This window comes from Orbicella franksi, chromosome 11 (genome assembly GCF_964199315.1).
Source record: "Orbicella franksi chromosome 11, jaOrbFran1.1, whole genome shotgun sequence".
Taxonomy (NCBI): domain Eukaryota; kingdom Metazoa; phylum Cnidaria; class Anthozoa; order Scleractinia; family Merulinidae; genus Orbicella; species Orbicella franksi.
Genome location: NC_138155.1, coordinates 16,854,785 through 16,868,831, shown reverse-complemented (window position 1 = coordinate 16,868,831; position 14,047 = coordinate 16,854,785). Strand labels below are relative to the sequence as shown.

Genomic DNA, 14,047 nt, shown 5'->3' with positions numbered 1-14,047 from the left:
CAAAAACATCAAAATTTCTGTGTGGCAAAAGCGCTAATGAGCTCGCACATTCTTTGTAAAATTTTGAGCTTTTAAACCCTTGTCGCACAAAAAGTATTCAATACATCACGCTCAAATTCCTTGGGAAAGTTAATCGTGCTGTGCCCTTTCAACATTCAGTATTAATCTCTTTGTAGCTCCATCAGAAACTGTATCGCTTATGGTAATGAGGCAAATATTGTAAACAAAGATTCTCCTATAGGGAGAGGAATACAGAGAAGCTAAAACCCACTGTAATCACTCTGAAACCCCTCCAAATGCCATAAAAACACAAGTTATACAGGACAGGTAAGTCGATTTTATTACTCTTTTCCCCCTTATTTTGAACTATTTTGTACGATCGTTATATTCCCATAGTAACTCTTATAATAAGGCTGTTACGCAATGTCATGTCGATGGTTCCCAAAGGAGCTTGGGTTACCTGTGTTATAACAGTGAAATGTTAGTCACAAGTTTTCTGTTTGGACAGAGGTCTTGAATACAGAACGCTTATTTTCTCGTCGAAAATTGTTACCACCGGCTTCCCGAATTAAGTTCGACGCAGGTACGCCGTCTGAACCAGCCGTCGCTCCAAAGTCGTTCTAAAGTCGTACTTAATCAAGTTTGGTTCGGCACATGAGTGGAGCGACGTTTCGTACGCCGGGATCATTGAGAGAGAACCGTAAACAGGCTGTAAACCGAAACGTTATTCAGGCTAAAAGGAGTATATGATATTCAGGCTAACCGAAGTGATATTCAGGCAAACTGGAGTGTTGTAACATCTAATATGAATAAACACAAGTCCATTTAACGCAGAGCATATACAAGGTAAGATATTTTGATACATATGGATTTGTTGAAATAGACTCTGAGGAAAAGCGCCTACCAGAGCCACACGATTTGACACAAATCGCGCCGAAATTGTGACAGGGGAACGGTATTTTTTAGTTTTAACCTGCACACGCCATATTCCGGTTAGCCAGCTTTTCCAGAAGTTTACTTCTAGCAGCATTACTCCATTTCTCAAAAATAAGATTCGGGCTCAAAGAACGATCGTGGACATTAACGCGACATGATAACCCGGAAGTTGGAAAAAGCGAATTTTAAGCGAATTTATAGCTCTAAGAATCCTGAAAATTTTGAAAAGTGAAAGTCAAAGACATTTCAAAGCTAGACTTACTTATGTCGTGCAATTCTTTCTCCTTCCTGACGTTAAAATGCTGCGGCACTTCTGCTACGAAGATCTTCAGACCCCTGCTTTATGAAACGCGACGTCAACAAATTAGGGGATGCCCCAGGCTAGTTCACTGCACGTTGCTGTTGGAAGAAAATAATAAATCTATCAAGCCGCAGAACAAACTTAGCAACACTTCGACTGTAAAACTTGCCCTAAAATTAGTAGCAACGACACGACACCATGCATTTAGGCTTAAAAAAGATTTTCTTTCACAGCGCTAATATATTTAAGCTTTTCTCCAGCGAGACATTTTCATATTTGAAGGACCCTTGAGCGAAATTCTCATGACCCGATTCTGAGCTTCCAATTTAGGAATACAGTGACAGCATCGTTCCGAAAAGAAATTTGATGTCATTCTCGTCCCCAGGCGTCGAGTCGTTCCCAGGTTCCAGAGCTTTTTTGGGACTTTACTCATGCGTACTTATTGCAAAACCCATTGTTTTTGTGATATTGTCATAGCAACTGACAGTCATAGCCCTGTGCTGCATGTAGCTGCTTCTCCACTCGACCATCTGTACGTTCAGACGATGGAGTCACGAACAGAAAACTTAGAACAAATAAAGGTAAGAAAACATGTCCTTTGTAAAGAAAAACTTTTAAATTACGAAACGTCCATGGTTGAACCTCGCTTTTAGCTCACCTATACATCGAACTCAAACCATTGCACCCTGGTTGTTCTCGGTCAAAATATCCTGTGAATTGGCTCCCGGCGAAATATAAAATTTGGAGACCGAAGCGAGACGAGCGCGAGAAAAGATAGGTGAGAGAGGCGAGTCGAACATGGTGGTAGCCTGAAGACTTTGTTTTTGACCTTGGTGATTAGCCTGTAACAATCAATCAATCATTTATTTTCCCTTTTTTAAACTCGTGCATACGCGAAGCGAAGAAAGGTGTTTGTTGCGGGGACTCCGATATGCAAATGTGTCACTCACTCAGGTGTAGACATTGTTCGTAATTAGTCGGCCTGGACGAGAGCGCCCGAGTCCGACGCCAAATAGTAACCGAGCCGGACGCCACATTGGAATAGTAACCAAGCCCGACGCCATTCAACAATTAGATTATGAGCTTGAGATTTCTATGAGGTGATAGTTGATGAGGCTGAAGGCCGAATCAACTATCACCTCTTATAGTTCACCACTAAATTTTTTCCGATTCTTATTGGTTTAAATTGATCATGTGACTCGATAGTGTTCATCTGTGGAGAGACACTATCAGCCCATAGTGCCCGTCCGAGGAAAATACCCGGATGGATAGTACTCGTCTGTGAAAATATTTCTGTAAACAAGTGGGCTTATAGAAAATAAACAATTGAATTTTGTATTAAGAGGGTTATTTTGTATTAAGAGGGTTATTTCCCTACACATGTTATGGTATACCGGTTGGAGGTCAAGCTGCTCAATATGATTTCAGAAAAATGATATCTTGGTTTATAAAATAACTGAGCTACTGTGCACACTAGTCACTGTCATTAGTCGACAGGTGTGTTGAGATCAGAGTATGTAAACACAGTTGTGACATTTTAGATTTGTGCCTACTTTTGAGAATGCGGTGTGGGGATGGGGTGGGGGCTGGGGGTTGGGAGAATTCTCCAAAGTTATGCAAACTCTCAATTACATCTCAGGTTTGTATATCTGTCTCAAATTCTCCCAACGCTCCTTGTGTTTAGATGAGGATATGTGAACACGAAAAAAAAAGCTCTGTTGCTTAAATGTCCGTCAGTTACCTTCAGTGTATGAGTGGAGTGCATGGAATACACTGATTTTGTCATTTCTGACACACAGTGTTATTTAAACTTAGTCAGAGTCTGGAGAAGCTTTAATCATTGCATGTAGAAAGTAACTTTTTGTACTTTTCAGGAACAATACAAAACTTTCTGTTTCACATCAACATTCCATTCTCTGAGTTCCACATTAAACTTTGGCTAATTCATTTTTTTTGCCTCCATTTAATCCAGTCCGAATCAAATTATGTCATTTTAGGTGATTTTGACGATTGTCTCTAACTGAACTCTTGTTTAGATGCAATAAATGTCCCATATATCAGAAAGCTCACAACACTAAACAGACTTTTAAAAGTTAGTATGTGTCTCTAAAGTTATAAAATTGACTACAAAAATTTGAAAATATGTAATCATAGATGATTTCTATTTTATTTTTGGATTCCCGCATGTATATTAATAGTACATATTAATACATGTACTTGAGATGAATAAAGAAGTGCCAAGTGCTTTCATAAAAGGGAAAGAGGACACAACTTTTATGAAGAAAATTATGCCATGATTGAATTAATATTTCTGTTGTTTCCTGATAACGAAGTTAAATATTCCTTTCAGGACTCCCGTAAAGGTCACCCTGGAGCAGGAGATGCAGAATATGACTTTGAGCAGACAAAGGCAGGCAAAGGTGCAGTTACTTCTCACTATTACCGCACTTTCAACATTCCTGAGCGGTTTGATAATCCGGGTATGTTTCATTCTCTCCTACAGATCTAATTAATAACCCAGGCAACCCTGTATTCTCCTGTCCTACTGAAGTTCAATTTAATTCCCTTACTGCAGTAAACCAGGATGAAGGTAATGCAGCCTGTTGCATATTGAGTGGTAAAGTTGTGGCATGTCAAAAACATGGACCTCAAACACTCACACTTTCTACCTGACCTTCAGGATGTCTCAAAAATATCATCCAAAAACTCGCACCCTCTGAATGTGTTTGAAAACTCTGATCCATATAGACTGTCTCTTGTTAACAGTCTGTTTATATAATATACACTTTAACAGCAAACAAATTGGAGATGAATATCTGATCATGAACATGTTTACTCAATATTCATATACACTGTAGCCTGCAAACAGGCTCCCACTGAGCCTGAACGAAGCAAGGGAGCCTGTAGACATTCTATTGATGCTGCCGTTCCATGATGCCAGGATCTGGTATCATATGATTGGTTAAATTGCTGATTGTTGACATCTTTGAGACAAACATTTGACAGATCTTTGTAAAATGCGGCCCACTGCCCTATACAACTTCTTCAGTTCATGATGTTTGTGCATTTGCTATTCTCTTTTAATTTTCAGTCTCTCGACCTTTTGTTGTTTCACAAGTGATTCTGAAGAGTACTTTATGCTGTGTTATGAGGAGGAATTTTAAGTAGAGTGGAGCCTTTTGGCTATGTTATGGCAATTTTTTTAGAGGTCAAAGGCATGGTTTCCGGACTTTCTGCTGTTATCTGCATGTCACTTCACAGAGTTTGACACCTCTATCATGTCATTGTAAAAGTATTGCAAAATATGTCTTAAGCTCTCTAAGTATTGGATCTGGAGGGACAAAGTTTGAAATATTCTGTGAACATGTTGCTTACTTGCACCAAGAGAAAATTCACTCTATATTATGACACTGGGCCTGGCTGTTTGATTACGTCAATTACAACTGTTTCCAAGTACAGAAAATGTAGCTTCTTGACAGGTTAAATTACCTCATTGACTGTTTTGTTACAGGCTAATCACCAAGGGTGGATAGTTACATCAAAAACAAAGTCTACAGGCTACCCTGTCCCACCCTGATTGCTTTGCTCTCCAAATTCTTCAGTTTTGTGCTTGCCGAATTTTTTGTCCATCCTCGCTTGGAGCCTGTTCAAAGACTATATACACTGTGGATTCTTAATAAATATGCTTATCATAAATATGCTAGATTATCAGCCTTTTAACTATGCTAAACTATGCGAATTTTGGAATTTCTGATTCTGATTGACTCACCGTATACTCTGCTAGTTACATACAGGCTTGGATAAGTCCTGCCAACTGAATTTTCAGCATTGATTACATTAGTGGAATTCTATGGTCCCAAAGTTGAATTATTACACGGACATTGAATGGAATTTCAAGCAGAATTGATGCAATCCTCGACTAAAATCATGAATTTGATTGGCAACACAAAGCACAACTTTCAAAGTCCATTGCTTCTAAAGTTATCACATCAGTTGTTTGTTTTTGCCACTTAAGATCACTATAATATTATTGACCGACTGCCACAGTGCAAAGTAAACTCAGGATTCATAATAGCTTACACTTGAATTTCTTGATGCAAAATTTTGTGTTCCATGAATTGAGGTTTCTTTTAGGGGTTCTGAATTATACCACAGTGACTTCAGTTTTCAGGGATATATTATATATATTTCGATGTGTTTCCAATTTTTCATGGCCATGAAAGCCTTTTTCATGGGCCATGATTCTAATTTAATGGGAAATTAATGGACTGGAGAAAGACTACATGAAATTGAGAATCTCCAGTCACTATGAAAAATTTATGCATGTTGTTTTTAAACAATACTTTTTAATGGGATTTTCAACTGGAATTCATGGTATTTTATGAGTCACTGAGTTTTCTGATTATGGGGTTTGGTGGTCTTGAGACACCCAGACGGGCAAGTCTTTGAGAAACCCAAGAGTCCTGTTTTTATTTTGGCAAATTTGTTTGTATGTTAAAATTAATAAATTAGTCTTGCAGGGAATAAGGGGAAAGCTATGCGAGCTTGCGTGGGGCAGCTAACTTTGCACGCTATGTGAAACGTGTTGTTCCTACGTTACTTCTTTGTTATCATTACAAAGGTTTATCTCGCATATGTTTGTTTCAGAAAACCCCAAGTGTTCTCCTTGTGGTACTATTCTAAAACAAAGCAATTTGCTCTTAACGCATCTGCAGAAGATTATTCTACATTAGTGTCAACTAGATACTAAGTGGAAGATACATTACATATGGAGCACACAGTCTGAGTGTTTTCCTTGTGGTAGAATGTCACAATATGTAGGACGTGTTTTTATTGTTTATGTTTCATCCTCATACCCTTTTCCCCATCTGGGAAATAGGGTCTTAATTATACATGTTTAGTCTTTTTTCAAATAATCATTAAGATCCACTTTCTTTTAGACTGGTTTGAAGGTTACAATACTAAGAAGCAAAATCCAATGTATATGACAAGTTCTATGGAATATGGGTAAGTTTTTTCTACAATTTGAAGAATCCTTGGAAGAGTTCATAGAATATATATGTCTGTATCTGCAAAAACATAGCCACAGAATTGTGACTGTAATAGGAACTAACAAAACTCTCCTTTTCATTGCGGACTAGTTCAACCACATAATAACACCTTAACTGAATTCTTGTTAATTTCTTTCGCAGGCGCCATCGTCCAACAGTTCATACCATGCCCACAAGTTTTCATGCCAAGTCTCAAACATTCACAGAGAAGTTAGGAAAGTGTGGAATGTTCAAAAATCAATCTCTCAATACCGCTATGGATAAAAGCATTGTTTGAATACGAGAGAAGTCAACCAGTAGCGATGTAAAAATGTGTATAGATGCCTCCCTTTGATTAACCATGATGTCTGTATTTGTCCTTAATAAAGTAATGTTACTTAAATATCTAGTCTGTTTCTGTTTATACCATTTCATCGTGTGAAACATGTTGTTGAGTGATTCCTCATTCCAAACACTCCTTTATTTGAAACTTGAATTTATGGTCTCTTCCCCTAAATTGCTCATCTATGGTATCACTCAAGGATAAAGTGAAGAATTTGCGTGAGAGAGCAATGTTCAGACCATCATTAAAATCTGGTCATAAGCCCCGCCCTCTGCTAAGGGAAAATGATACAGGCCCTCTCAAATCTACACCTGGAATTCCCAACAACACAGGCGGCCTAAATGTTCAGTATAGGATTTATGTGACATTGTGCTGTTGGCAATTACGTTATGATTTCAGCCATTTATAGGCCAATGTGTGAGAATATTTCGAAAATTGCTCTAAGTACTTTGTACATACATGTAGACCAGATGTTAAATAAAAGTGGCTTACCTTACATGTTTGTTTTCCTCTCATTTTTTTATGCCCCTGTGTTCCTGGAGGCGGTTTTAAGCCATTTAGGCTTGTTATTCTTCCTGGTAGCTTGTGGCATTTGTTGGATAGGAACAAAGAGTATACAGATCTAACTGCGTCCTTAGTACAAACCACAGATCACAATATCAAAAATAAGAACGCCTGACTGTTGGGAAACGTCAGTCAACGACACATCTGGCAAATTTCTGACATTTTGTTCACAGATATCTTAATGTAGGGGTTCCAGCAAATTTTTATCTTTTAGAATTTGCGAAAATTTGAGAGCGCAAAGCAAGTGCAATTTTTATTTCACAAAAGCTGTTATTGCAGTTATCAGCGGTTTGACACACAAATGGGGCGAAAGGGTCAATTCTGCATTGTATTGACCCTTTTTCCTCGTTTGCCTGCCTTTTAAGGTGGCTCCCTATAGCTTTATGATCGCGCGAGCGCTGAGTTTGTCTCAGATGACAGCAACGAAGACGAGGAAATCTAACTTTAATTATCATTGTAACACGTACAAGCAGTTTCTTATGTCCCAAATAATTATTCATATTTAACATTTGGCAAGTGTAGCCATGGAAACCATCCAGGAACAGTTTCTTTAAGTTAAATATAAGTTGTTTACATAAGCTCTGCAAACGTTTGAGATTTTCAATAACTAAAGACCAGTATATATAACATGACTGTATTTACATTTGCTTGTATTTGACCGTACTAATCACATTCGTACCAGTTCTATCTGTTCAGTCAAACTGAGTCATTTGCAATTGATCATGTGATAAGCTTGGTATAGCTACTCATTTGACATGGTTATCATACATCAAACTATGCAAGAGGGGTCAATGCAGTTTAGAATGAGTGTTCGAAAGTAACTAATGCAATTTAAACGGACACTTTCTTTATTCACATTTTCCGTCTGATTGTTCATATTTATAATTTGACAAGTGTTGCCATGGAAACTGTTCAGGGATAATACCTATAAGTCATATATAAGTTGTTGGAATTAGGTCTGGAAACTGCGTTGGAAGTTTACAATACCCAAAAATCAATGTATGTAACATTTTCGGGTTTGCATTTAACTGTTATTAGGCATCTTTTTACGAATTCTGCTTATTCAGCCAAACCGAGTGACGTCATTTAACCACATGATAATCCTGGTAAAGCTACTCATTTGGCACGGTTATCATACACCAAAATAACCTAGAGGAATCAATGTTGTTAAAACTGAGTGTTAGAATTTGTCCTTCGTTTTGGTACCAAATGGCTCTTTCCAGGGTCCTGGCCCATGGATGTATGTATGCATGCATGTATGTCATGCACAATCGAAGACGTTTCCCGTTCCTCTGGACAAGGGTAACGTGGCATCTGGTAACATCATTGAAATTCACCCTGAGTAGCCTAAACAATTAACGGGGGGAGGGGGTACCCCCGGAAAAGTTGGGTGGGGGTGTGCAGCCAGCCCCCCAAAACCCTTACCCTATTTATGACCAAGTTCTTTGATTTTCAGTTGCCCTATCGATCGGCGGGGCCTCGTGCCAAGGCTCCACCAGCTAAGAGAAGCAAAAAGGGCTATGGGGACGAGAATCGGGTGGGGTGTGAAGCCCCCCTGAGATGACATGCGGATTTCTAAAATTTGTTTACCTCCACGAGAGGAAACCGGCTCAGTCAAAAATTGAGACAAATTGGGTGCTTACCATTTAGCAAAAAAATGCGGAAATTTCGCTTGAAAGTCAAATGGAACAGTAATTTTCTGGAAAATCCATTCGGAAATTGTAGACTACGTTCAGAGGTAGTCCTCTTTTTCCGTTTGGAATGGAACAGCGGAAATTTCCTTACCATTTAATGTTCCACTTTTCAGTTTCTCATCAGCCGAAAACAATTACGAGTAATCGAATTGCAAATGGTGAGCGCCATCTCATTCGGTTGGTTTGCTGATTTTGGAAAAACCCTTACCATTATACAACGGTCATCCCAACCGGTTCATTCCGACAAGCACCCATTGTCTCAGTTTATGCCTGGCCCACACGACTCGAAACGATTGACCGCGGCGAAATATACGAGATATTTAGAAAATGTTTTGTCTTATTTAGAAATTTTTTGAGAATTTCCGGAAAGATATTTAGGTAATTTTAGGTAGCATTTGTGGAAAGGCCTAGCAGACATCAGAAAGAAAGAAGTTTTTTCGGCCGTTTTCAGGGTTATGATTAAATCAATTCAGCTTTCAGCACGGAAGGTCACGAACTGCTCTTCTGTGACAGAAAAAAAAAACTGCAAAGACCCTGCTTGATTGAACGTTGGATCTCACAGGAGATGTAATCAGCCAAACTTGAAAAGTAAAACAATGAAAAGTTAAAGACTGCTGGAAGACTGACACAACGTCGTATATTTAAAACAATATTTTGGCTGGCCAGACCAGGTTCCATGTTTTGCACTGCTTTAGGTCGAATTGTTGTGACAATAGGTATTGTTCTATGGCCTCGACACCAGGTCGAGTGATGTGTCAAAAGAGAAGCTTTCCTTAATAGCTATAATAAAAGTTATCAGTTGGCTTTAAAATGGCGTTCGACTGCTTTGATACGAACGACTCGAAACATGGTGTCAGATAGTCAGTCTTAAACGACTCACATCTCCAGTTTAACCTATTCAAGTTACACACTTACATTTCGTGAAACTCCCGATATGCCTGATACACCATCAGTTGCGAGCGGAGGAGCTCCCCCACCAGCAGCTGTGGAGAGGATCGCTCAGCTTAAACCCCTTGGTAAGCTTGATTTCGACTCCGCAAGTCTTTCGAGTAGCTGGAAACGGTGGAAGGAAGAAGTGGAGCTTTACATGGATCTTGCCATGGCCGGAAAAGACGAAAAGACGAAAATAAAGCTGTTTCTTTACCTCATCGGAAGTAAAGGCAGAGAAATCTATGAAACTTTGAGCTTCACACGCGAACCAGATGACCGAAATTTGAGTCACGTTTTGGAAGGCTTTGAAGCACATTGCAATCCGAAAAAGAATGAAACCGTGGAGAGGTATAAATTCTTTCAGCGCTTTCAAGAACCAGGAGAGCCATTTGAAAGGTTTGTAACAGATTTAAAAGTCCTGGCGTCAACGTGCAATTTTGGAACTCTAAAAGATTCATTAGTACGTGATCGTATCATTTGTGGAATACGAGATAAACAACTTCGAGAAGATTTACTTAAAGAGCGCGATTTAGATTTAGAAAAGTGTCTTCAAACATGCCGTGCCGCTGCACTGTCCAAGGATCAAAGCAAAACGCTTGAGCCGGACCAGGGTGAGGTACATTTCGTGAAAGAAAACCAGAAATGTCCCCCAAAACTGGGTAGAAAATTGCGAAGTTTCAAAGATGACAAGGATCGCGTGCCAGCCGCTGATCGCGTGCCAGATGCTAATCATCGAAAGAAACCCAAGTCGAAGGAATTCGTGACATGCAAGTTTTGTGGAAACAAACACGAAAAACGCCGCGACAAATGTCCAGCATTCGGAAAAAGATGCTTGAGTTGCAAAAAGATGAACCACTTCACAACCCAGTGTCGACTCAACACAAAAGTCAACGTTGTGGAAACAGACGAAGATGAAGATGATGAATACTGTTTGACTCTGGAGTCAGAGATTCAAAGCGAAGTGATTAATTCGTCCAGCGACCGGAAACACGCAAAGAAGTTATTTGCGACCCTTTACGTAGACAAATCAGCAATCAAGTTCCAACTTGACAGCGGCGCGACTTGCAACTTGGTGCCCGCCAATCTCCTTCGCGATAAAAGCAAACTAAAGGCCACACGAAAGGTCTTGACGATGTACAACAAAACAACCGTGACACCGCTGGGACAGTGCACACTAGAAGTCCATAACCCAAAGAATCACAAGATGTATCAAGTTGATTTTGTCGTTGTGGATGGAGACAGATGCATGCCCATACTTGGAAGTCCTACAATTCAAGAGATGGACTTAATTAAGATACAGCAACACAACATTCTATCCGTTGAAGCAAATCCTGTCACGCAAGAAGTGCTATTGAAGGATTATCCTGATGTCTTCCAAGGTACTGGGAAGTTAGAAGGCCAGTACAACCTTGAAGTTAGAGAAGATGTTCAGCCTGTCGTACACCCTCCTCGACGAGTGCCGGTAGCACTTAAGGAGAAGCTGAAACAAGAATTAGAGAAACTTCAGCGCCTGGGTGTAATCAAGAAAGTGACTGAACCAACACCTTGGGTTTCAAGCCTAGTTACAGCTGGGAAGCCCAATGGACAGCTCCGAGTATGCCTGGATCCTAAGGATCTTAATGAAGCATTAAAGAGAAGCCACTATCCAACGCCCACTATAGATGAAATACTGCCAGAGCTTGGAAGAGCAAAAGTGTTCTCAACCGTCGATGTTAAAAATGGGTTTTGGCATGTGGAGCTGACGGATGAAAGTTCAATGTTAACAACGTTTAACTCGCAGTTCGGAAGATTCGATGGTGTCGTCTGCCATTCGGCGTAAGCCCAGCCCCAGAAGAATTCCAGCGGAGGCTCAACAACTCCTTGGAGAACCTGAAAGGTGTACTCTCGATACATGACGACATTTTGATCTATGGAGAGGGCACAACTGAAGAAGAAGCCTTGCAAGACCATGATAGAAACCTCCTACAGCTTATGCAGAGGTGCAAGGAAAAGAACATTAAGTTAAACAAAGAGAAAGTCAAGCTGAGGTCCAAAGAAGTACCGTTCATGGGCCACGTGATCACATCCGAAGGTCTCAAGGCAGACCCGGAAAAGATTAGAGCAGTTCAAGAGATGCCAACACCAACCGATGTAGCCGGCGTCCGAAGATTCATCGGCTTTACAAATTACCTTAGCAAATTTCTGCCACGTTTAAGCGATGTTTGCGCGCCACTCCGCCAGCTCACTGTGCAAAATACGGAATGGTTTTGGGCTGACATCCATGACAGAGCTGTCAGCCAGGTGAAATCTCTTGTTACTCAAGCCCCAGTTCTTAAGTATTTCGACTCCACCAAGCATGTGACCCTCCAATGTGATGCTTCAGACAAGGGCCTGGGAGCAGTCATCATGCAGAATGATCAGCCTATTGCCTACGCCAGCCGTGCACTGACAGACGCAGAGACGCGCTATGCCCAAATTGAGAAGGAGTTGTTGGCAGTTGTCTACGGCTTGGAGAAGTTCCATACCTACACGTATGGCAGATGTGTAGCAGTACAGTCTGATCACAAGCCCTTAGAAATGATCTTCAAGAAGTCACTACACAAGGCTCCTAAGCGACTTCAGCGTATGCTCATGCGAACACAATTGTATGACATCAAGTTGAATTACCGTCGAGGAAGCACCATGTATTTGGCTGATACCTTAAGCCGCGCGTTCCTTCCCTATGATGTAGTACAGAAGACTGCTGAAGAATTCGAGAGCGTCAACATGGTGGAACACATAAGAGTGAAACCTGCTACCCTACAAGAAATCAGAGCTCACACAGAGCAAGATGAAGTTCTCCAAGAGTTGATGAAGGTCATTAAGGCAGGTTGGCCCGAAACCAACCATGAAGTCCCTCACCAGTTAACGCCCTTCTTTGGCATACGAGATGAGCTCAGTATGCAAGATGGAATTGTTCTCCGAGGTGAGCGAGTGGTAATTCCCAAGTCTCTTCAGCGCCAGATGGTGAACCGAGTTCATTATGCACACACCGGAACTGCCAGCAGTCTGTCTCGAGCCAGAGAGTGCATTTATTGGCCAGGGATGAGCACCGATGTGAAGCACTTCATTGAAAAGTGTGACGTCTGCCGTGCGTTTGACAAACGACAGTCTAAGGAAACGTTTATCCCTCATGAATCACCAGACCTTCCCTGGGAGAAAGTTGGAGTAGACCTGTTCAACTTCAATAACCGAGATTACCTAATCACTGTTGATTACTACTCCTCGTTCTGGGAGATTGATGTACTGGAGAACACAAGATCTGGTACGGTGATTCGCAAGCTCAAGTCTCAATTTGCCAGACACGGTATACCAGAAACGTGTATGTCGGACAATGGTTCACAGTTCAGTTCCGACGAGTTCCGAGAGTTCAGCCATCAGTGGAACTTCAAGCACAACACAAGTTCCCCGAAATATCCTCAGAGCAATGGGAAAGTGGAGGCAGCAGTGAAGTCAGCGAAAACTATTTTGAAGAAGTCACGAAAGGCAAGAACCGACCCTTATCTCGCGCTCCTTGAGTATAGAAACACGCCAACGCAAGGCATGGATACCAGCCCCGTAATGCGACTCATGAGTAGACGAACGCGAACTCAATTGCCTACAATGCCTAAACTTCTGAAACCAACAGTGGACGAAAACGTCTATCAGAAGATCATGGCAGACAAAGATAAACAAGCCGCAAACTACAATAAAGGAGCCAAGGATTTACCAGAACTACAGAAAGGAGACATAGTCAGATTCATTCCTCCTGGAAGCACAACTAAAGAAGCTGTGAAAGCAAGAGTAGACAAGCAAGTCGGGATACGGTCATATGAAGTCATCACAGAAGATGGAGCCCAATACCGCCGCAATCGAAAGCACTTGCGAAAAACAAAGGAGGATGACATACTAATCAAAACACGAGGTCTCCATGCACATACAACACCAGCGTTGCCCATGACTCAAGCGCCCAGAGAGCCAGCTGTGGCCACTCCTATCAAGCCATCACCTGCGGCCACTGGTCACACAACCCGCTCTGAAAGGACCGTGACTCCACATCCCAAAGAGCCAGCCGTAGCCACGCCTATTGAGCCATTCTCACAGGCCACTGGTTACAAAACACGCTCAGGAAGGGCTGTTAAACCGCCCCCGTACTTACAGGACTTTGTCACCGGACATTGATTGAACATTGTTTAAACATTGATTGACTTTGATAGAACATTGATCTTTTGTTCTGACAATAGCTGACACT

The 14,047-nt window shown here is 41.0% G+C and overlaps 3 protein-coding genes across 6 annotated transcripts in view; 2 read left to right on the top strand and 1 right to left on the bottom strand.

Moving 5' to 3' along the window:
- Positions 1-14,047, top strand: part of LOC145503133 (uncharacterized) — a 403,728-nt gene that overhangs the window by 48,566 nt on the left and 341,115 nt on the right. The gene's annotated exons all lie outside the window — the stretch shown is intronic.
- The window catches only part of LOC145503095 (uncharacterized), a 40,688-nt gene that overhangs the window by 25,882 nt on the left and 759 nt on the right, over positions 1-14,047 (bottom strand). The window contains exons 1-2 of one of the 2 annotated variants that reach the window (XM_081482541.1): positions 1,440-1,566; positions 1,199-1,335 (exon numbers count right to left, since the gene is read on the bottom strand). In XM_081482541.1, the coding sequence (XP_081338667.1) occupies position 1,199 (1 nt within the window). In that variant the 5' untranslated portion in view covers positions 1,200-1,335; positions 1,440-1,566. Of the gene's footprint in view, positions 1-1,198; positions 1,336-1,439; positions 1,567-14,047 lie in introns of those variants that run through there. The other variant, XM_081482539.1, reaches the window with a different exon arrangement.
- LOC145503130 (piercer of microtubule wall 1 protein-like) lies at positions 1,579-6,670 on the top strand. Of its 3 annotated transcripts, XM_081482592.1 has the most exons (5): positions 1,579-1,818; positions 3,588-3,657; positions 3,741-3,827; positions 6,178-6,244; positions 6,430-6,670. In XM_081482592.1, exons 1-5 carry the CDS (start codon positions 1,669-1,671, stop codon positions 6,563-6,565), a joined length of 510 nt encoding a protein of 169 aa, XP_081338718.1. In that variant the 5' UTR covers positions 1,579-1,668; the 3' UTR covers positions 6,566-6,670. The 3 variants fall into 3 exon arrangements, with proteins under 3 accessions (XP_081338718.1, XP_081338720.1, XP_081338719.1); XM_081482594.1 differs by lacking the exon at positions 3,741-3,827; XM_081482593.1 differs by lacking the exon at positions 3,741-3,827 and having other exon boundaries at positions 3,588-3,717.